The sequence below is a fragment of the Temnothorax nylanderi genome, unplaced genomic scaffold, assembly GCF_030848795.1.
Source record: "Temnothorax nylanderi isolate EJ_2023f unplaced genomic scaffold, tnyl_v1.0 TNYL_tig0045_pilon, whole genome shotgun sequence".
Lineage (NCBI taxonomy): Eukaryota > Metazoa > Arthropoda > Insecta > Hymenoptera > Formicidae > Temnothorax > Temnothorax nylanderi.
In genome coordinates, this window is record NW_027249107.1 from 1,064,035 (window position 1) to 1,087,933 (window position 23,899).

General features: G+C 43.8%; 1 protein-coding gene across 6 annotated transcripts; it reads left to right on the top strand.

Annotated features, from left to right (window-relative positions):
- Positions 1–23,770, top strand: LOC139771926 (ankyrin repeat and BTB/POZ domain-containing protein 2). Of its 6 annotated transcripts, XM_071705150.1 has the most exons (16): positions 1–361; positions 784–1,158; positions 1,338–1,603; positions 6,615–6,849; positions 17,666–17,870; positions 18,029–18,274; positions 18,561–19,040; positions 19,212–19,542; positions 19,828–20,063; positions 20,216–20,418; positions 20,550–21,287; positions 21,481–21,746; positions 21,860–22,065; positions 22,203–22,496; positions 22,657–22,839; positions 22,924–23,770. In XM_071705150.1, exons 4-16 carry the CDS (start codon positions 6,647–6,649, stop codon positions 23,128–23,130), a joined length of 3,798 nt encoding a protein of 1,265 aa, XP_071561251.1. In that variant the 5' UTR covers positions 1–361; positions 784–1,158; positions 1,338–1,603; positions 6,615–6,646; the 3' UTR covers positions 23,131–23,770. The 6 variants fall into 6 exon arrangements, with proteins under 6 accessions (XP_071561251.1, XP_071561250.1, XP_071561252.1 ...); XM_071705149.1 differs by having other exon boundaries at positions 1–1,158; XM_071705151.1 differs by lacking the exons at positions 1–361; positions 784–1,158 and having other exon boundaries at positions 1,186–1,603.
- Positions 23,771–23,899: the final 129 nt, after the last annotated feature.

Sequence of the window (23,899 nt, forward strand, 5' to 3'; positions counted from 1 at the left end):
ATACGGCGAATTTCTTTCCCTTTTTTTTCATTATTTTATTTCTTATTCGACTTCTCGCGTTACGGAAATTTCCATAAAGCCAGCAATCTTTAGCAGAATTTTTTCGATGCAATTTATATTGCAAATTACGACGAGAAACGGGAATAATGTTTTATTTATCGTATTTCGATAAACACATATGAACAATCGATAATTCTCGCGAGTAAATGGTGCCTCATGAGTTTCCGGGAACATCCGGCAGGTGACGGGAGTGCGATTTATAATCTCTCCCGCGGTTTTTTTTCTTTCTTCTTCCTCGGCGGCCGCTGGACCGAAAGTGGTCGGTTCGGGATGCTGCATAAACGCGGCAACTGTGTTAGCGGTAATTGACAGCTGCCGAAAAGCGACGGCGGCAGCGGCCAGCGGCCAGCAGCGGCGTCGACGGTGACCGGTGACTCGGCCGATCGCGGGGCGTGCGCGCGCCCGCGCGACCACGCGAGTCGAAAAAATCGGCGCGAATACGCGCCGCGAGTGATCTCCGCGAGGAAATTTCGAATGGACCGTCGTGATATCTCAGTGATATATCTGTACATCTCCCGCGACTGCGCCCACAGATCGCATCGGATCGGATCGGATCGCATCGCGTCGGCATCGGGGCGATCGGGCAACCCGCTGACCGTGCCGTCTCTGCGAGAGAAACAGAAAGAGAGAGAGAGAGAGAGAGAGAGAGAGAGAGAGAGAGAGAGAGAGAGAGAGAGAGAGAGAGGCTTTTTTTAAAGGCCCGGGCGTGTTTCGTGTTTACAGTTCCACGCTCGCGCGTGTCGAGTGGTCCGTTCCTTTCGGCTGCCCTCTCGTCCACCTTGTATACTTTGAACGCGCTGTGACAAAGCGTTATCTCGCGGCGCGGCGTCGGCGTCGGTCTCGTTCGGTCTCTGAAAGAGAGCCAGTCCTCGAGTTCGATCTACGTGTTTAAATCAGGATTTTTTAACTGCCGTCGCGCACTCCTTTGAGCTGCGGAAATGGGGACACGTACGGCGATTCACGTTCGCGAAAACGAATCGAGACCCCGGTGACTTTCGAGCGTCGAGAACGAAGGGGATTGAGCGTCCGAAGCCGAAATAAATAACGGAACCGTCATCCGCGATTCCGTTCCAAGTGTACTTCGCTTTGATCTTCGAGGTAAGCTCCTATCGAAATATTTTAAAGATTCGGAAAACTCGGTAGAGATAGTGAAATCAAACCGGAGACATTTTGTGTGTTTACTTAACATTTTTTGGCGTATATACATATTCGTGAATTTTGGAAGATCAAGATGAAGTGTTCGAGAAAGACTAATAGATTTAATTTTCTTTGCGGAGGTCCGTCGATTTGTGTCCCTTTGATCGATCTTAAAAGATCATAGAACTGACGTGGAAAGTGCAACTGAAAGGAACAAGCCGTGTCGGACGACAGCAAAACGGTCGAAAATTCGCAAAAATTCGAGTGAGACAAATTCGCGAGGACGCGATCGAGAGTGCGACTTGGTCTCCCCGGCCCTCCAGGCCCTCCAGGCCCTCCAGATATGTGCTCGACGGCGCGAGGACGTAGACGGGTCCCTTTCTGTCAACGCGTTCAACAACTCCTGGTAAGTCTCTTTCATAGATTTTATAGACATTGTTTCCTTTTAGGCTGCGTTCGGGGAGCACGCTATTAGCGCTATTGCATCATTCTATCTTTATCGCTCATCAAGTGTAGAACAAGGATAGAATAAGCAAATAGCGCTAATAGCGCGCTCCCCGAACGCAGCCTTAGTCGTACACGAGCCTCTCAGAAGCCAAACTGATCGACTCCGTGAAACAGAAATCGGAGACAATTGAAGTTGCAATCGTGGAGCTCCGAATTAAGAAATTTACAAAAAGTAGAATTTATCAGTTTGGCTTTTAAGGGACCCACACGAATGTCTTGATCGTGTATGTCTTTTTACTTATTTTGTTGTACCGAAAAAATTGTCTGCCCGAAATAAACGGCGTGAGCGGTATTGTTCTCTGTACATAAGTCTTTTGTTTTTAGGCGAGGTTTAAATTCGCATTTGTCTCGCTTTAAAAGCAGGAGATTAATTGAAATTAGCCTGTTTACTAACCTATTTAATAACCGCTGTTCTGCGGTTATTAAATGAAATTGTATGCAATACTGAGATACGTTTTTTGTCAGTATGCATTGAAAAAAAGAATATATGTACGACAAAATTATGTCCCTTAAATTTTGCTTAACTACAAGTAATGTTTGTGGGATCCTAAAACACGAGTCGTTGGAACACCGTTAGGAATGGTCTCTTCAATATTTATTCACCTGCGTCGACTTTGATTGTACTTTAACCGTCATCCATCGCATTTGCCTGTGCAAGTATCTCATTGTCAGTTTAGATCTTTTCGAGATCAAGTCGAATTCTTATCTTCTTATCAATATTTCATTCTTATTTCCTTCTCTTTCTGTCTCATCGCTTTCTGTGCGTAATATGGAAAAGAGCGGAGAGCCTCTCGATTGAAATTAAATCGATCCTCGGTCTATGCCGAAAAAGGACGAAAACCCTGCGAGAGCAACGCAAGGCGCGTTGTCTCGTAAAATCTCGCGAACGAATGAAATTCGATGATGTCGATGGGATCGTGCCAGGTGTCGCATCGCGTTCGAGAGAAAATGAGAGAAAGAGAGAGAATATGTAAATTTCGTACAGAGTGGAGGGACTCTCGCAAAAGGCGGTAGGAAGGACAGAAAGAAGAAGAGGGAGAGGAGGAGAGAACGAGAGTGGAGTAAGGAAAAAAAAGCACTACGGGATGGAAAAGGGATGCACGAGGCACGGAGGGAGGATATCGTGGTGAAACGTGTGCGGGGGAAAGGATGGGGGGGGGAAAGAGAAACGAAAGAGAGGAGAGAGAGAGAGAGAGAGAGAGAGAGAGAGAGAGAGAGAGAGAGAGAGAGAGAGAGAGAGAGAGAGAGAGAGAAGTGAGAGCTCGGTGTATAAGGCTATAAGGTATAGGCTTCAGTTTGGGTAGCCCCTGGAATGCGGCGGTCGCGGGGCGGACGACCGCGTGCACGTCGCTCACACCATGCCGCGTGTATGCGTGTACGTGTATTCTCAATGCCGCGTGTATTACGGGGCCCAACGCCGCGCCAAGATTGTCCCGCGCCCCGAGCTCCGTCTGCGCGATCTTCCACCCTCCGAGGGGAAGGTTCGCCTTCGCGCGAAGGTCGTCCTCACAAAGACGAATAAAATTGAGAAATTTCTTAAATAGATATTTATTCGGATATGTAGAGAAATAACGTAAAGAAACGTACGGAAAATTACAACTATATAATAAATGAAAAGGAGAATGTGTTAGGCGCGCATAAGTGGTTCACGCTTAATTTGTACAGACGGAGGTCAATTTCTATGATCCCAATTGACTCGAAAATGTCTTTATAGAACATCCGGGAAATGCTGCTTCCAGTTAATACTTGTGAAGACGTGACTCCGATTCTGAACATGTTTTCATGCGTATGGGTATCCATACAGATATTGCAATGTTATTTTCCGGGAACTCTTGGCGGACCCAGATCTTCCTCCGTGCGTGACTTTTCAAATATAACTATACAGGTTACAGGTTTACTTCTATTTTTCTTTTTTAGACATATATATCTTTTTTAATGATTCGTATATTTTATAATTTATGCTGTGTAGTCGCGTGAGAAAAGATCTGATAAACGGAAACGATGGAAGTAGAAACGAGAACAAATTTAATTCTGCCATTCCTTTTCGTGGATTGTAGTTTTATTTGTCATATAAATAGCGAAGAAAAATCTGTGTAACCGAAATTAACACCGCGTGACGTTGACGTAACCGGCCCTTAGAGGTTTGTAATCATCAGCGGTTTGATCGAGACGAGTCCGAACTGTCAGGTGTCGCTTTGAAGGCATCAGTGCATCGTCCCGATGCATTCGGCGACGTTGATCGTACACTTTTTTGATTAATCCCAATTTCAAGTTTTTGCTTGATTGATACGCGATAAATCATATAGATGTACCTTTCCACAATAGAACGTGTGTGCCTGCGTTGCATTTGGGATTTTGATCATTATTGAAAATAAATAATTGAGCAATAACAAAGCATGTTTTTGTCATAAAAAGTACATGTTGTACAAATCTCATGCCTTTCTTCATAATTTATCTTTTGTTAGAAATTATGCCACATATCCACGTAACGCCGTGCTATGGAGATTAAGTTAATTAAAATGGGAGAAGAGAGACAATGTCCTATACACAGTCAGTCTTTTCTTTCGCGAGCACCATTTGCGTGATTTGCTTTGTATGAAGCAGGGGAGAGATTTTAATGACAGGCCGCGATAAGTGTCCCTTCCAAATAAACGGCATATTTCTCCGAGAATCTTCGACGTCCAGTTCGCTTTTTGCAAAATCACTTAACGATTACCGGTTGACCCTGATTTTCTTTCTGGCAAATGACAGGTTTAAGCCGGGCGCAGCTTTACATTCGTGTATATATATACGCACCCGTCCCTTCCAAAGTATATACCTGCACGTATATCCGACCGATCGGTTAGAAAGGAAGATGTGTGTGAGAGACCAGTCGAGGTCAGTTAAATACACTTCGGGACACAACGCCACTTTTGGCGAGTCCGTTTACATTAAACCAGTTACCTCGGTGGCTTGTATGTTAAATCAGTCAGCGAACCGAAGATCGTAAAATTGAGCCGTGGAGTCTGTGCGCTGTGCTCTAATTTATTAGAATTTTATCAATACATATTTGGAAAGGTAGCGTGTCTCATCTTATATATAAACGTCCTCACTTTCTTTTTAACGAAGAAAAATCAAGTTTATACTTGTGCCCCAAAATTAGCACACGCTATTGCTCAATTCTTTTTCTTTCAAACTTTTACAACAAGACCGCTCTTTTTTATCGATTTTTAATTAGCAAAAAATCACTCTTTTATATTATAACTTACGTGACTCTTACTGACGTACGTTTTATGAAAAAGTATACCCGCTTTTACGGCTGCTCCCGTCATTCTGACTGTCGCATTATTACCGTGATGAGATTCAGCGAATATTACATCGATAAAAGTTCCCCGAAAGAGCAGCCGGGCAGGCAGGCACGTCATGGGGTACTGGGTTGTCCCCCCCATCTTGAAACGCACGCTTAAGGAAGCACTTTGGGAGCCTGGCAGAGTAATTGCATACAAGAATCCGTCAAAGGGAGCAACACGAGCGTGCACAAGCACGACGCGCACAGGCCGAGAGCCTCGGGGACGCGACGTGTATTGAGACGGAATTTCTCTCGTCGCGAGTACCGACGAATATATCTCTCGCGCAGGAGACGATCGCGTTTTCAACAACGCGGCCGACAATACATTCGTTTTTTTGCGCTTTCGTTCGTTTATCCGGTCCATTTACCTGGATTGTCGCAACTGATCGCAAATTCAGGGCTACACACTCGCCGCCCCGTAATCTATTCCTTTCTCCGATTACGTGTTTCCGCGAATGCGTATAATAATTGGTACTTTTTCGTACCACGTATGAAACTGGTCTGGAAATTTAATTTTTCGAGAGACTAAAGCGGTTTAGCGGATCAGAGATATGAGATAGTTAGTGGTGAGTCATATAAAATGGAAAAAAAATTCTCCGACTTTTATTTCAACGTGAAATACGCGTTGCGGAAAATATAAGCAGTTTATAATTTCTAGTCTACACGTCTCTTTCTCTTTCTCTCCGTTCATTTTATATACATTTTAATAAAGGTCTTTAATATTTTCTGACTCACAAGTTACGAAATCGACTTTCCGCTTTTATTCCTTTCAACTTTCTCTTCTCTTTTGCTTTACTCTCTTTTCTTTCAAAGATCTTTTTTTCCAATGTATTTGAAGTACATTTGAATAGAGTACTAAAACCAGACGTTATTAACAAGGAATAATTTTTATAGCCATTTTTATTTGTCATTCTTTTATCTTTCCTTATATGAATGAGAAGTCTGAATAGTTGTTTTCCTTAGCGCGATAACATCTCGGCGTTAATTACTCCCCCACAATTATCTGACTCGTTAATGACCTTCGCGCTCGAGAAAGTTTCGCATAATTACTTTCTTTCGTAGATTATTTCTGCTTAGCTAGATTTCTCGTGTGAAATATGGTGAAGTTTCTGCATTATCTCGAGCGACGTGTTTGTACAACATTTCCTTTCATTCGTCAAGTTTGACGAATGCATATCGCAATGTTTTTTCCCCTTACAGCGACGAGCAAACTGGTTCATCACTCTGATTGCTACCAATACTTGAACGATGGAATTCTTCATTACCCCTATATCTAGATCTGTGTTCAAACTCAATATGTTGGATCAACAAGATTTATTAATGCGAATCGAAGCAAAGCGTAAAAAAGTAAATTAAACTAAAGCGAAATGATACGGAGTGATAAAATTGAGGAAGTGATATAGATATAAAATGTAACCGACGAGTTTATCTCTCCGCGATGCCATGTGAAAAACTCATTTCGTTCGTTTCCGGGATTTTACTTCGATCGTAAAAGAGATCTAGACGACGACGGATGATGATGAGAATGATGATTATGATGCTGACGTTAAGCAAGGCGTATAACACGCGCGATAATTTGCAGGTTTTCCGGCGGTGCTAGCTTCTGGAGACACCATGAATCTGGAACGACCGACGATGGACGGCGGACAGCAGCCGCTTTTCCTAGGCAGCACTTCCGGCTGGGGCGGTATCTCCAGCCCTCAACAGTCGACCGTGCAGACAGCCAGCACTCCCTCGGAGCACTACGGGGGACCACTGAGCTTGAGCATCTGCATATCTGATTCGGGTCACGAGATACTCCGTCCGAAGCCGCGACGGTAAGTGCTAGGCTTTCCTTCTTTCGTCGCTCGGCGCTCTCCTGCTCTTGGCAATCGATGCCAATCTTAATGAAGATCTGATTAATGGTCGCCTGCTCGGCAGTCCGCTAGGCGCGATAAGGATCGATTAAAATTGTCCGGGAATCACACTGTGCATCCGATCGTCGATACCGCGTGCACTGAAATTAGATACCGTTCAACGCCATTCTTTTTCGCTTGTTGTTATTGTCATTCGTTATTTATTGCCATTCTTCAAGAACTGGGTCCGCAATTAAATACAACTGTGAAATATAGGATAGAATAAGCTTGAAAAATTATTATCTGCGGTAACTGTAAATGAAATTTAAAGGAGACGTTAAATGTCTCGGGTTCCCTCGGATTTTTTCAATGAATGAAAAGAGGGAAAAATGTTTTCCTGATTATCTGGGTCGGTCCTGTCGCCGTAAAATGCGCGGACATAAGAAAATCTGAAAAGGAGGCGAAGGCGTCGAACACAATGGACGTCTACGATAGGAATCGCTGAAAAGAGCCAAAGGATACAAAGCCGGAGGACGTTGAGCCCGTCTCGGAGACGTCTCGGTTAACCTTTCGGGTCCTCGCACCTGCATGGTGTGCGAATTCCTGAGTGTATTCGCGAGCCTCTACCGTTAAAGCAAAAGAGCGCAGTCAGTTGATACCCAGTCGCAATATTGCGTCGTTGTTCGTCGGCTACACGATGTTCCGTTTGCGAGAGATAATTCAAACCTAGACCTAACGTAGCTTCAATAGCCCGACCCCACTTTCATCTCGGACTTTCATCTGACACACTTCAGCAACGCATCACGTATCACGAAAGAAAAAGAAGTTGAAAATACCTTGATCAATCTTGTTGGTTGCATTATTCGATTTATGGGTGTAAGGTAGACTTTTAATATTTAATATTGTACATAATGTCAACAGAATATTTAATTCATGTTAAACGCTATTTAAGCATCTTTGTGCGAAGGAAATTGGCTGTAAAATATATATCTTTTCGAGTTTCTTAAAAAATATAATTGATTAATAATATTTTATACACGCTTATATTATTAAAACTGACATATGCACGTAATTATATATATTATAAAGAAATACAATATATGGGTTGTGTAAATTCACGATTGATGTCGAGTGTAGTGATAATCGCGACAGATTTACAGCAAAAATCCTGTCGCCAGTATATTTTATACAATACCGAGTTGATACATTTTCGCCAATCTGGAATTCGATTCGCAATGATTAATACGATTATTCGAACAATTAAAGATCGATAATCCGCTCAAACACTTGCGCTAAATTGTGTTTTGTGGACAACGAGAGCCTCATAAATTTGATATTATAGAACGCTGCAGATTGTCAATTACAACGCCCACTTTTTTTACGCATCGAGTCAGCCGTGCCGATCGGGGATCGTTAAAATTTACGAGGCATGTAATTACAACTGATCTGATCTTGAGGGACCCAACGTCCCCCGTATGACATAGCTTGTCTTTCTCTGTTATTTAGTTTTATCGACATCACTTTCGGTCCCCAATCATAGGGCTCCAGAAATATGCTTGGCATACAGATAAGCCGTCCGAAAAATTCAAGACAGCCTCCTCTAGACCGCTCCCATCAACGTATGCGAAAACCATCTCCTCCCTGCTTTGCGTTTCTTTATTACACCGCGATAGGACATGTAACCCTATTTCTTTCTTTGTCGCGCGAGGGATGCTGCGTCGCGAGAAAGCATTCGGAATGCACATAGCGGGATACAAGTATACAACCGAACTGCAACGCGTCCGAATATCCGACGTTTTGCGGTGCACCGGATACGCATTTCGCACATTCTCTGGGTTACCAGTTGGTGACCACTATTGTGCGCCGCTATTGTACGCCGCTATTGTGCGCCGCTCGTCCCATGCTCTAGCGCTCGTTAGCAGAAACTTTTACTCTCGCCCCGCATCTCGTTATATTCAACGTTCAATCGTCCGATTCATTGTCTCGGCGCGGCGGCGAATTAGGATGAAATAGAAATTAGCCTGCCATTATAGGCGTGTGCGCGCGATCGTGCGAAGGGAGAGCTCGCTTTTAATTAGTTATCCGAAAGTCGGAAACTCCGCGGGAAAAGCCGCGTTATCTGGGAGCCGCTGCGCTCGTCGCGCGATTAAGAATGCGCACGAGGGGAAACGCGCCGATTCGAGGTGAATCCGCGGCAGATATTTGGGTTAATGACTCTTTCCGTCTTACTTCGCCTTCCTTCTTTCTTCCGTCCCGTAGCGTCGGGCTCGACTAGCTTTTACTAACAGCGGCGTCGTCGGGAGAGAGGAGAGAGGTCAGGGGCGAGACACATTCATTATCTTCGCGCGCGTAGGATTGTACACGAGTTACTGCTGGCGCTAATCATTACGGCCGGAAATAAAGCACCACGGGCAGAGATATAAATAGAATTAAATAAATAGACAAAGTTTCGCTTTTACATTTATCGATCTCCGAGGCAGCGGTTAGAAGAGGGAGACTAGAGAAGCGGAAATCCTTATTTTGGAGAGAGTTCTTTGCTAACTCTTCTCTTGTAGTTCAATTTTTGCTGAAATAATGAAATTCAATGACCTGCTTCAGATGGCAGACGAATGATGAAAATTTACATACTGCAATACATAACTTCGTTATCATCCTGTTGTATATGCATAATATAATTTTTTTTTAAATGCTGCAGTGGAAGAAATTCGAATACCCGCAGATGGCAGCGCGGAGAGGATTTCGATTTTGAAGAATTTCCCTTAATTTCTCGCGCGTTCTTCGCGAGAACCGTTAGCCGTTAAGCGCGGTGGGCTTCCTACATCAGCTTATTATTAGCTACGCCCTACGCGAGGCATCCGAGAACCGGCGATTATTAAAATCTCTCTCCTCCCTCCTCGTCCCGAGACGTGTTATTACATATCGATGCCGATCGATTCTCGCCGAGTCGGATATGCTCTCTTAGGCGAATAATTAACCGCACGAGCGGTTTAGCCCTTGCGACTTGCGGAGGCAAAGTGGGTACACCCTTGAAAAACGTAACGTAACGTAACGTAACGTCACTTTGCGATGTTTTTCTTTTCATTCTGCGCGTCCTTTCGCGTGCGTCGTCGTTGCGGCTGGAGTCTCCGTCTCTCACGAGTGCAAGAAACAAATTAACGGCTCCGTCCGACTTTTATGCAGGCGGATCGAAAACGCATAGAAGCCGGCCGGAGCCGACGTTGCAGAACTTCCGCCTGGTGCTCCGTTCATACGTATGCGCCACTTTCGCGTGGGGAAAAACGTTTACGGGAAAATTATAGCGCTGGCGAACACGCCGGCGTGCACTTCTAGAGAGGCCGTAATTCCCGTCCTTCTTGCCCGCGAAGAACGGCCGTAGAGACGGGACGCTCCTCGGGAGAATATTCGGTGGACGTTCGGGCGCGGACACGCTTCGGTAAATAATTTAATATCCTCGTAGGAGCGCCGCCGCCGCCGCCCTTGACACCGGAGTTTCGCCCCGTGAGCACGGACAATATCCGCCTTGAACTCTTCCTCCTGCGGTCTGTCTGCTAGGGAGGTAGGGACACGTGTTGCAGATTTGGCCATTCTTAAAAGTGTTCATTCAGCAAATTTTCTTATATACGGCCAGCCTCGTAAGAATATATCGTACCTTTTAGTCGAACAACTGAAGCTCTCGCTCGTGCTTCCATGAAATCCATTTTCGCAATCACCGTGCAAATTCTAAGCAGACGTTTAGTTATGTTTTACATATTTTCTAGAAACTCTGTTATTATCGCTTTTATAGTCTGGATTTTAATGATTTTAATTCCTCGTGTGATGAAGTCGACTTCGATAGATAGATTTTCAGCGCGCGATAAGAAATACCGGTTTATCTGGATTGTAGAGCTGTCTGCTTTCGCGTTAATTTACGGTAATGCGAACTGAAGGCGGTCTGTAGTTTTCGCTGTAACTGCCTTCTATTAAAGTCTTTAAATACAATCTATGTTAACTAAATGGAAAATAGAAAATGCGTGCCGTATGCAAATATTTGGAAGATAGATTTATTTTTTTTAAGGCGAGACAATTAAATTTCGGCTAAAAATTCAAAGACATTAAAAGCACATTTTTTTATATAACATAATTATATAGTGTGAGCATTGATATGAACAATCTCTTTGTATTGCATGATATTTTGATACAATATTGGGCAAACGTATTATAAAATTAATTTATCGCACAGACAATTTAAATGAGAGTGTTTTGCATGTTATTAATATCTCAAGATCCTGTTAAAGATTCAAATCAATTGGTCAGAAACTGCTTTTCGGTCGCGATGCGTTACGTTCAACTTACCCGTTCGCGTTATCAATTTCAATCCGGGAATTGCCTCATAAGTATTCATAATTGCCCGACACCGAGGCACTGGTTGCATCAACACCAGGAGGGCCCCTTATACGCGCGCTATAATAATAATCCACGCGGAAATAATTGCGGAACGCGCATTCGGGGACGAGTGTCGCCGTATAATTCTAATGGCGACGATTTTAACGCTGACCCACTTCGCTTCCTGTTTTCCGCGAGCGAGTGTCGAGCACCCCGTGTTCAACCGTACATACGCATTTAATTGCTACTAGGAATACCTCCTGGGAATCTTCCTCATATACGCGAGGCAGTAAAACAGTACCGGAAGGAATCAACAGCTACTCACGGTCGACCTTCTCTGCCGATCGTGTGGACAGATTTCGCGCGATACAAATACAAAAGGTTACGGTACCGTATAAGACCGCAGGCGTGAGATATTATTAAAACACGACACCCCTCTTATACCGTCAATACGCTATTGAAAGACAGACTATTGCATTTATCGTGATATCTTCTATCTAGTTATCTGCATAGATTATCAATCCTGGAAAGTAGATTAGATTGTGTCCCGCGGTAGAAAATTTCTGCTATCAAAGAAAAGAATTAAACGGAAAGAACTAGAGGGAAGGAAAAATACTTTTAGCACTAAACCCTTCTGCAATTTCGACGAACAGGGTTAAGAAAATGGGTTTTTTAAAATGGCATTTGTTTATGAGTTAACAAAAAAGGAAATGGGTATATCACGAATGTTCAGAGCTAGGGCCCACGAATCAAGTCCAAAATTCACGTACGTTTTAAATGTCAAGTTGTACGAGTGGATTTCACGAATTCGCTTGATCCTGAACTTCTACCGTTGGACGTTTCACGTCTACCTAAGCTGAAAAAAAAAGCGATGGCATATAGTATCAGAAGCGATGTCAGAGCCCGTCACGGACGCTGACTGGGGCGATGTGATTCGAGTACGCGGCCGTAGGAAGTAGGATGGTCGCCGGAAGTTCTCCCCCGAAACATATGGTGGGGTGTTCTGTCTCTCTCTATCTCTATCTCTATCTCTCTCTGTAAAGACACATACTCGTTTGTGCTCTCCCGTTTCCTGCGGCTCGCCAGCGAAAAGAGCATGGCAGCAGTTTACAAGTGGCGGCCGGCACTTATGCACGTCGCAATCGCGGCCTGCCAGCTCTCGTGATAAGCTCCCGTTCCTATCGCGATAAAGCCTCCGCGACCGGATTACGGGGGAGGTCCATGTAACTCGCGCTCGCGAGAGTTGCACGGTCAGTTTTACAAAGTCCGGGGCGTTATACAATTAGCAGCGTTATATAATTACGTAATTCCGTTACGCTATTACGCAATTGGTTCCGTATCGTTATAGGGATCGTATCGCCTCGCGAGGTGGTACATGGTCGTGGACAATTCAGTCGATTCGTGCGGCTAACTCGGGATTCAGAATCGAGTCTCAGCCTCTCGAGTCTCGAGATCGCTCGCGAGGATCGCGGGGGACAATGGGGGACAATGGCGAGTGCGGGGACCGTCTCCGAGCGTAATTTCTATATTTGCGGCCGCATGCACGCGAACGCGTATATATATATATATATATATATATTTTTACAGGCGCAGCGAAGCTCCTTTTCCCGTGATATCATAGTTACGCGCGACGGAACAAAAGATAGAGCGGCGGGCGGGGAACGCGCACACGTAGCACACGTACGCGCACGCATACGCACGCACACGCACGCACGGTGAAGGTAGGAAAGTGATACGGATATCTCTTCTTTTCCCCGACTCTGTGCGGTGCACCGCGAGGGAGGCGCGCACGTTTCACCTGTGCATCGCATCGGCACAGGAAGCTCGTAGACACGTCGTCGTCTCAGTCGCGTGTTTACATTGAGAGCAGTGCGATGAGTGCCGTACTAATGCAGCGGAAAAAAAGTAACACCGTAATTATACGGTTCGTTCGCCGATGCAGTTTCTTCTGCAGCCGCTCGTGTTAATCCGCGATAATCTTCGCTCCTTTTTGTCCGTGATGTGTTATTGATATAGTAATTGAAGGAAAATCGAAGCTTCCTCCCCGTGTGCCGTCGGTGTCGCGGAGCAATCGATCGTTCATAGATCTAATTAAGATTTGCTGATTCGCTCGGTCGATGAGACATCTTCGTCGCTGTGTCAAAAAGATATTTTCGACGAACCAGCGAGGAAATTTCGCGGCGTGAAACTGGAGCAATGAACGTTATCGTGGCAGGAAACCGCGAGAAACCGACATCCAACGATCCCGTGAGGAAAAGTTGCGATGAATTCTAATGACTTGCTCGCGAAAGCCAGTTGAGCGAAATTAAAGTAATCGTGATAGGCGAAAATTCATGGTACTGCAGCGAAATATAAATCTGTGATACACTCCGCAATTCTATACGATACAATCGAACGAGCTCGCGTTTTAGAAACCTGTCGCGTTTGTAAGCATTACGGATTAATGCGAGCTGTTTTGAATAACAGTGCGAACAAGGCGCGACTGCAACAGTGAAACGTGTACAATTAAACCGGGAATTAATTCGGGATACTATCGACGGGGAAACCGGATCTTTTGGTCACGCTTTCACATTTTTCGCATCCGCGCTACAGATAAGCGCGAAGATTCCGCCTTGCCGAGGCTGATTAGAGACCGCAACATCCTAGAATGCCCGGTCGTGAATGACATGCCGTCCACGAGACGAGCCCAGTGCACCGAGGACTGCAGGTGCGTGTTGTGCCGCGAGTTGAAAGGCTGCAAGATGAGCGCCAACGGCGTCGATGTTCAGCAGAAGATCGGCCACGAAGGGGCGAATTTTATTCTGCGCCGAGCCGTACCCTTCCTGCCGAAGCCTCCGGCGCGAGAGGAGTGGCGGGAAGTCGCGAGGCACGACGATTACGAGAGGAGCTCGACCTTGGAGGACCGAAGTCGCCGCGGCGGAAACGACGGTCGTGATCTGAAACCGTGGACGCCGAGCAACGACATCGCGAAACCGGGGAAGGACATAAGTCACAAGACGGTCATCTACTTCGGGGACTCGAATCCGAGACCGAAAGAGGACAAAGCGAGGCAGCAACAGCAGCAGCAGCCCCCGCCTCTGCCTCCGTCGCCGCCGTCGCCGCCGCCACCGCCGTTACCGGAAGCGTGCGTGCAGGTGACATCGAGACGCAACGAGGATTCCGAGACGTCGTTGCACCCGCGGAACGATGAGACGGAGGCTCGTCCGCGGGACGCGTCGGAGCGGGAAGAGGACGCGGGACGACGAGATTCCGCGATGGAGAACGGCGATCCCAAGGCCGCGCACGAGATCGTGGTGAACGTCAGCCCCAGCAGGGAGGACGTGCTGAGGATAGAGGAGGACGAAAGCCAGCTGGAGGACTATTGGTCCTTGCCGGGGGATACGAGCGGTTTCAAGGCGGATTGGAGTTTCGTGCAGCAGTGGCGACTGAGGGGGTAAATTCACGCACACACTCGTACGCACGCGTGCACGCGCTTGTCGTTGACGGAGGAAGAAAAGTGGATGCTCTGCCCTTCGGCGAATCGGAATTCCTCCCTGCGCGCGTCATGCGTGTTCTCTTTCGTATTAAACTTGATACCTCTTGTCGTTTCCGCGGGTCGTTTGCCGTTCGAAATCACGCATGCTATAATGAGGAAGATTGATTGACTTATTTGACCGACGCGGACGTCTCGTTTTTGAGAGACAAACATTCTATTAGAAATGAAATAATTTTAATAACGAATGATCCATTACGATTTTTGATATGCAATTTCTGAATATTAAATTATAAAATTTAATGATTTATAAAACAATCTTGATTTAGCAGAATATATTTACTATTTATTTTTCTGTAGAATATACATGAAGAAATTTGTTCAGAATGTATTTTCTTTTCCATACGAAAGACGTGGTTGTAATAACACTTGATTAAATCGTTGTCAAATTATTTTACGATTCCTTGATGAAACAAGACGATAAAAAATCGATAGATGATAAAGGTATAGCGAAATTTTAGCGACTGCAGCCGATTCCCAGCTACAGTCGCGAGATAAGTCATAAGGTAATGGAATCATGTGCCCGTACATTTATCTCGCGAGACGGACGGACGCGTATCTAAACATGTCACCGATTTTGCGCACTCACGAGGAACGTTCGCCACTCTGTAATTCATGATTCACAAGCGACCCGGACAGCATCGCAGTCGCGGAGAGCTCGCGTTTGAATATCTTATCTCTCCGCGTTCATTTAATTTTCCTCCGCGTGACTGACGGATGCGCGCGCTCGAATAAAACGTTGATCGCGCTGTATCGAATCGATATCGTGTAATGGGACGTGCGTGTAAATCGTCGTGTTGAGCCGCCTCGAATCAGCATTACGTATCGCGATTACGAGTTGTTTTAAGACTCCTAGCCGCGCGCTCGCTGATTTATTCCCCGACCGCGACGTACAAACGATCCGTTCTTCGCGCTCTCCAAGGAAATCCAGATGATGCACCGCTAATGCTCGGATTCCAACAGTGATGCCTCTCAAAGTGCATAATAAGTGCATTCGAGTTGAATGCCTCGCGGGACGTGCGTGTGCGTGTACGTGCGCTTTTTCCGTCCCTTTTGCTTTCTTAGAATTCCTCCTTCTTAAAATAGACCTTAAAAATATATATCGGATCAATACCCTTTGTAAACGAACAAACGATTGATATACCTGAGATACGTAACAATGATATGCGTGCAATTATGCAAAATCTATTTTACATATCGCGTTATACATGACTATCTACTGAAATCTTCGAGATACAATCGCGAAGTCTGTTTTATAAACTACGATCAAATTAATGTAGGAGAAAGAGGTTGGAGAAAGATAATAATTCTGTCTATATAATGATGAAACTTTGATAAACAGTACGTTAAATACGATTATTACTTCTTGTACATGAATAATAATATTTTTAAGGCAACTTCCTTATTGCCGAACCGAGCCTAATTTTATGTGATAACGTGTCGTTTGGATAATCGCGTTAGCGCGTTTCGCAAGAAATCGTGGTTAAAAAGTGAAATGAGAAGAGCGAATTAAAATGCCCCGGTCTGCGCATATTGCGCACTTTTCGCGTAATACGTGTATACCATAACCGGGAATTGATTTAGCCCGATACGCTACCTGCGTTGCTGCATTTTCTGTCGCGGTATCTCCCGCGATATCGAGCGCGCGCGGTTTGCGCAACTCCTAATGTCGGATTTGAAAGTTGTCGAAGCTAAATCCTCGGCGTCGATATCGGCCAACAATGGTCGCGCAATTGAATATAATAGCGTTCATAAGGATTGCGAAACGCATTCGACGTATCATAGCTGCTTATTTCAGCGGAACCTTAATTGAGCGGACGCGTTATTAGTATAAATAATTTTAGGATCGTGATGCCGACGGTTCGTTTTGTTTCCAACAGAATGCTCGGCGCGTGTTTTGTTTCGATTCTTTTCACTGCACTTTCTCTCTGAAACATATTTATACCATAGGGAAGTTAAAGATTGGCAAAATACCAGATGTTCCATAGGTACTTCTTAAAAATTAATTAATCTAAAAAATATCTGACGGAACGTGAGCGATTCAAGGTCCACGTGGCCACGTGGCTTTGTTTAACTTTTAATGTGTTTTAGCGCATTCATGGCCGAGACTCGCAGCCGCCGCAAGCTATAATGAATTTTTTCGCGAGAGTGCCACATATATCAGCAGCTCCGTGTCGCTGGCATTCCAGGGTGGAGAAACCTTTCCTAAAGAGCCTCACGGTCATTACAACGGTTTTACAAGTGACGCGAGTCTCATTAGGGCAACGCGAACGCAGTTCCGTTTATCCGTTTCTTCATGGATGTTATGCGACTCTTATCTCCTGAGTGCGTCTCCAGAGCTAGAAATCGGACGTCGCAGTTAGCTGCGTAGATTACGACTTTTCGAGAGCGTAACTTCCACGGGACGAGTGCCTCCGCGGAATGCACCTGTCCAGACTCCGTATTATGTGTTTTGCTTCTTCACGCGGGGGGGAGGTCCGATAAGACGGCGCAAGCGAGCCGCTAGAGTTATCCCTGCGATAATTAAGGCGCCGACCTATCCTACGGAATATCGGGTATCATTTCTCGGTCGTTCAGGTAGAGAAACCCGTCTACTATAAGCGAGATTTTAAAGCACGTCGCCACGAGTTGCCGCGAGTGTATTCTTTCACACCGCGGTCGAAATCTTCTCATAATAAAAATCTAGACAGCTTCTTTTCAAAATTTTCCAGCTTTTGTTTCAGTAATTAAGCCTGACATTCTAAAAATAAGCTTTGTCAAATGAAGCGAATAAAAAAACCTATGTCATTTATTTTTTCTCTTAACTCTCTTACTCTTAAGAGTGAGAATAATTAATATAAGGGACGATTTAAATAAGAGGGAGTAAATTATTCGTCGTGTACCAAGATAAAAATTCTTTTACAGACCGGGCGGTGGAAATAGCCGCGAGATATATTGCCCTTCTTACTCTAAGGATTTCACCGAGAATTCCCCTAAAACCGGGGTCCACGATATGGTCCATATGATACCGGAAAGAGATACGGACAGCGTGGCACCGACACCGACCCCGCAGCACCCCCGTCACTCCCAGCATCATCATCTCAGTTTACACGAACTCCGTGCGCTTCAGGTATATAGAAATATGTCAGTTTATCTACAACAGGGTATATTTAATTCTACGGGTATATATGTTTAATTTTTAATGTTTTTTTGATATCTTATCAATATTTTAAATACATGCTGAAAATCGCGAAGAATTAGAGTTGAAAAATTGCGCGATTTTTGCAGAGGCGGCCGGAATGCACCGGCAACAGCTCCTCCGATGAGAATCGATCATCGGGACACGCGAGCATGTCGGATACTGGTGGCCACACGAGCAGTAGTTCACCGCCGCATCGTCATCATAGAGCCCACAGTCCTCAGCAATTGAACGCCGTGCCCGAAGACGATCGACTCTCGGCGTCGGTCACCCAAAGGAATGGCAGGAGTCGATCCGGACAGAACCGCAATCGGCACCGAGCTACTCCCGCTAAGGTTCCGCATGATTCAAATTTTATAGAACCGTCTCTATATTTTAATTAAAGCTAAACTGAGATTTGATGAATGATTTCTTGTTCTTTCTCTGTCACGTTTTTAGAAAATTAATTGAACGATTAAATTATAAATATTCTAGTACATATCAATCAGTATTAATTTTTGTTTTTATAAAATTTAATTATCCAATCACATCTCAATTAAAATCAAGATGTATTTTCGGCTTTTGAAATTTTGTATTATTTTATTTCTCGAAACCATTTCCAGCATTTCATTTCGCTTGCAGCTACAGGTACCATGGTCGGGTTCTGGTTTGGAGGATATAAAATTGGCGATCCAACAGCTGACGATGCGCTCGCACAAATCTTCGTCCACATACTCTTCGTTGAGCGGCTCGGAGAGCTCGGAACCCGCAGTTAGGAGGCTGATGCGACACTCAAGCCTGGAGACGATTAACACCAATGTGACCAGTGCCGATGAGTTCGTCTGGGTAGACTCTCACAATCGTTTGGTGGAACTGCAGCAGCTACCGTGGACTCACCACGACGTGCTACGTGTACTTCAGAACGGTCGCACGAGAGAGCACATGGAGCAAGTCTCGATGGAGACGATTCCGCGGCTTTCCTATCTCCTGCAACGCGCGCTAGTCAGGATCGGCCGCGAGACTCAGAGATTAGCGAAGCCCATAGGTCTCTGCAGTAAGCACGAAGTGTACAGCGCCTTCAAGATCGTACTCTGCCCGGCTCTGGCGGATTCTTGCACCAAGGTACGCGTAGAATTACATCTGTTACGCAGTTACATGATATCAAATAATAATATCCTGCAGTTAATACCCTGATAACTAGAGTAATCTATTCTAATAATAGCTGATGATAATCCAATCGCGATGGACGCACTTAACACTAAACATAGTCATTTGAGTCCGCCTTGTTTAAAGGCTTGCCTTCGAGCTGCCGCGATGTTCGCTGTATCTGGCGATCAGCTGAAACAATCGAAGGCATCCCGTTCGGGGCTACAATTGCCAGTCGGACGTTTCTTACGTTGGATGTCCGACGTGAGACTCGGGCGGATGATTCACGAGTATGCCGCGATATATCTGACGGCCGGGATCGAGAATCTTCTGGAGGAGATACTGCTACAATGCGTGCCGACCGAACCGCATACGACCCTCACGGCGACAATGCTGGAGCACGCTATAGCCAATAGCGGCGACTTATGGGGCCTGTTACAGCCATACGCGCATCTCAATGCCGGTCGAACGGCATCGGGTCTGTAATCTTATTTTTTATTAAGAAAAGAATCATTCAATACCAGCTAACTCTCAATTACATATGTGTTAATAGATTTATCCGATTTCAATAATTTTTTGGATTTTGATTTCGATTTTATCTCCATTTATTAATTTTTTTAAATTATAGAATGATTGTGATTTGATGGAAGACTGATAAAATATATGACTAAGAAAGTTTATTTCCATTTAAAGATGCTTATGCGATCTTTATTAATTTACGCTAATCTTACATGCTGAATCGAAATATCTTCTACTATTTCAGGCGCTCTCGCGATGCCTCGTTGGGCAAGTGTAAGTTCCTTGAACTCGTCATCGTCGTCGCGCAGCGGGCGGGATGTAGCTCAGTCAGCTTTGGAACCGTCGTTGCTTACGACTTGCGTGGGATCGATGTCGGAATTGATCGATTTGATTTCCAAGGTAGCGCAAGCAGGACGCTGCCCCATACCATTGACAATGAGGGCGTTACATGCCCTATTTTATTACATGAGGTGCTCGCAGGTATGGGATTTATCTTTGAGACTTGAATGAAGGTGGTGCATTAATTTTTCGGCAAATAATAATAATTATTAAGTTGTATATTACAAAACGTATTGTTTTTAAAGTCATTTTAAACCATATTTTGTGTCATTGACCTGATCAAAATATTTCAGCTGGAGCACGGCGAACGTGGATCTGGAATACAGGAATTAGCTTACGAACGAGCTTACGTAGTGCTACCACCTTTAGTAGAATGGTTGCGAGTAGCTGCAGCGCACACCGAGCACAGACACGGTCTGGTCATGGATCAAGATGACATTAATCAAGCTGCCCGACTATTGTTGCCTGGTGTAGATTGTCCCGTTCGACCAATAAGGTAAGTCATTTCATCATATATAATTTCAGATTTAAATATTCAAATTTATTTTAATTTTACGATAATCTTTACACTCTGAGATTTCTAACACTCTGTAAGACTTGTTAAAGTTTGCAATATTGTATATGTAGCTCCGAGGAGATCGCAGTGTGTTCAAAGCGCATCGACGATGCCGAATACGTTCGGTTGCTGACGTTGGATATGGCCTTTAAGATGTTGACTAGCGGGCGGACGGATCTCATAGCCCAGGCAATGCCGTTGCTGCCTGCAACGAAAATCAACACGGTGAATGACGCCGGATTCACGGCTCTGATGCTAGCGTGCGTCAACGGTGATGAATCAGCTGTGATGGCTTTATTGGATGCTGGGGCAGACTTGAACATCGAAAGCCCGCCACCCACGACGAGCTCGTCCTCGAATACACCTTCCAAGATCCCACAAACGTCCGGTATATCGAACGTTAGAAGCCCGATCAATCAGTCGGCGATGATAACGCCCAATAAAACGATGCCGAACGCGAACGTAGCGTCTAATAGTCCTAACGGTCCTGGCGGAGCTATTCCTAGTGGCATATGTTACGCGCAGACCGCCTTCAATGCGGAGACGCAACACTGGACCGCTTTGACTTACACGGCTCTATTGGGTCACTGCAATATCGCCAGAATATTGTTGGAGAGAGGTGCCGCGGTGGAAGGCGGCGCGAAACTCAGCGAGGATAAGTGCACGGTTACGCCTCTGCAAGCAGCCACAGCGTCGGGAAACAACGAGATGGTAGCTCTGCTCCTGGCACACGGAGCGCAGCCGTTTCTGTCCACTCTAATCAAGGACTCGTTTTCCTACTCAGGTTCCGTGCAACGTGGTTGTTACAGGTAATTTAGCATTAACACTTTGCTACTCTTAATTATGATTGTAGTCAGATTTTGTTGAACAATGGATTGCGATTTATTAAAAAAAATTACTGTAAAACCTAGTCTACAACATCAAGATATCAAAATAGATGTCAGATCGCAATGCATTGAGATTAACAATAATTAATTTTTAATTTTATATTAATTTAAATAGCGCAATCTCAGTGGCTACGGCGCATGGCCAGAGAAGCTGTCTTCATCAACTGCTATCGCATCCACTCAACTTCTCAGCCAAGCGAGGAGAAAAAGAGATATTATCTTTGGAAGAGATATTAGCGGAAGGTAACGCCGGTAATTCTCAACAGCAAACTGCCGAAGGAAGAGGAGCTCGCAGAGAAGGCAAGGAACCGGTATTTAATAAGATACAAACGAAGGCGTTACAAGAAGCGATGTATCATAGCGCGGAAAGCAATCATTTAGGTAAGAAAATAATGGACCTCTTAAGCATATAAATTATGCATACAATAGAATATTAAGATTTCTGTTTTATATTATAATTATATTATGTAATCACGATTTATTATGATTAACAGATATTACCATGGAACTTCGTGGGTTAAAAGTAGGCTGGACATTACACTGTTGGATGCACAGTCTCGCAACAGCTCACGAAATGCGATTGGACTCGGTTATAGATCAATTACTTCAAGACTTTCTCCAAGTCTGCCCAGACGATTATTCCACGCAGTTCGTGCAGGAATGTTTGCCACTTTTATTCAATATTTTTAGATATAGTAAGGTAAATTACATAATTCATAAATATCATTAATTTCAAGATTGTTTATAAAATAAACCGCTATCAATAAAATAATGTGGTTTACTAAAGGAAATTGCACTAATGCTATTTATGTAAGATATGGTTTGTATCATTTCCAGAAGGAAGGCACGACGCTCTTGCTCGCTGATATATTTTGCACATGTTTCGGATGGGAGCCGATCAAACCGATTAGAGATACTACGCTTTCGAGCGGATCAAGAATCGATCCGAAGTTTGTGAATAATCCAGAATTAAGCGATGTGCAATTTAGAGTTGAAGGTCGTGTTTTCTATGGTCATAAAATTGTACTCGTTACATCTTCTCCAAGATTTAGGAATATGTTAAGCTCCAAATTATGTGAAGGCAATCCTCCTATTGTGCAAATTAATGACATAAGATATCACATATTCCAGGTATGCAATTGTTATTAATTTAGACATATGTTACATGCGATATTATCCCCTAGAGAGTTGTTCAGTAATATTTTAATAATTTTATGTGTTCGAGATAATTAAGATTTATTAAAGACAAGCTGTGAGCTGACCATCTTTAGAAAAGTATTTCAATTTTCAGATGGTTATGGAATTTCTTTATCATGGTGGTTGCGCCACTTTGGAAGTTAATCAAAGTGATGTCCTGGAATTAATGGCAGCGGCTAATTTCTTTCAACTCGATGGCTTGCTCAGATACTGTGAGGCACAATGTTCCACGATGGTGGATCTTGACAATATTGTTTCTATGTACATTCACGCAAAGGTATATTTTTCTAACAACACATTCTTATTCAATTGCATATTTTAGATTATCATTTAATAAACGATCATATATTTCAATTTACAGGTCTATAACGCGGCACAGCTCCTAGAATATTGTCAAGGGTTTTTGTTACAAAATATGGTAGCTCTTCTGACGTATGATGATTCAGTGAAGCGTTTATTGTTCGCGAAAAAGTTACCGAATCACGACGTTCTCGCAGGCCTACTGCTCACCTTGCAATCACGAATAAAAGCCAGGCGATCTCAACAACAAAACAAAATAAAAGCTTAGATATACGCAGACTCTTGCATTATAAAACACCGAGTTGTATAAAAGCTACATAAAAATAATAAGAATCTTGTACGACTTCTATTTTAGAAGATACTGAGATTTAATTTTCTATATATTGAGACTGTTACTGATATAAAACTGGATATTATCTTATTTTTAAAGGATATGTATAAGTCTTGTTGCATTGCAATATTTTTAACGTAATTTTGAATTGTTAGGAGAACGTCAAGAGAACGTATTTATATATGTACATTGTATATTAAATTAGAATATTATAGAGCACAATGTGCTGTAGTTACAAGTTACGAAGAATACGAAGATAGTTTTTCTTCTACGAGACTCGTTTTTCGCAAAATATTCCCCTGTAAATAAGATTGTATTAATATAAGAAAATTTTACACAGATATTAATTTTCCACATATGTCATAGAAATGGATTTTTATCTATTATTAAATATGAACTTTCTAATGGCAAAAGTTCTGATCACTCGTATGTATATATCTTACTACAGAGATAAGTTTTTATACTACAATGTAACAAAAAATCTATTATTAGACATAAAGATTAATAAAATACTTAAACCTTTGATATGATTTATCTATTAGCGATTTGGAAAATCAATAAAAGTGGATATCTCGGATTCGTATGTATATTTTCTTACACACATTTCATTTATGCTTTTCCATAATACAATGCCGCAGATTGGGCATTTTTAAATGTATTTTTATATATTTTTGAATACAAATCAATATGTTATATAATCCATATC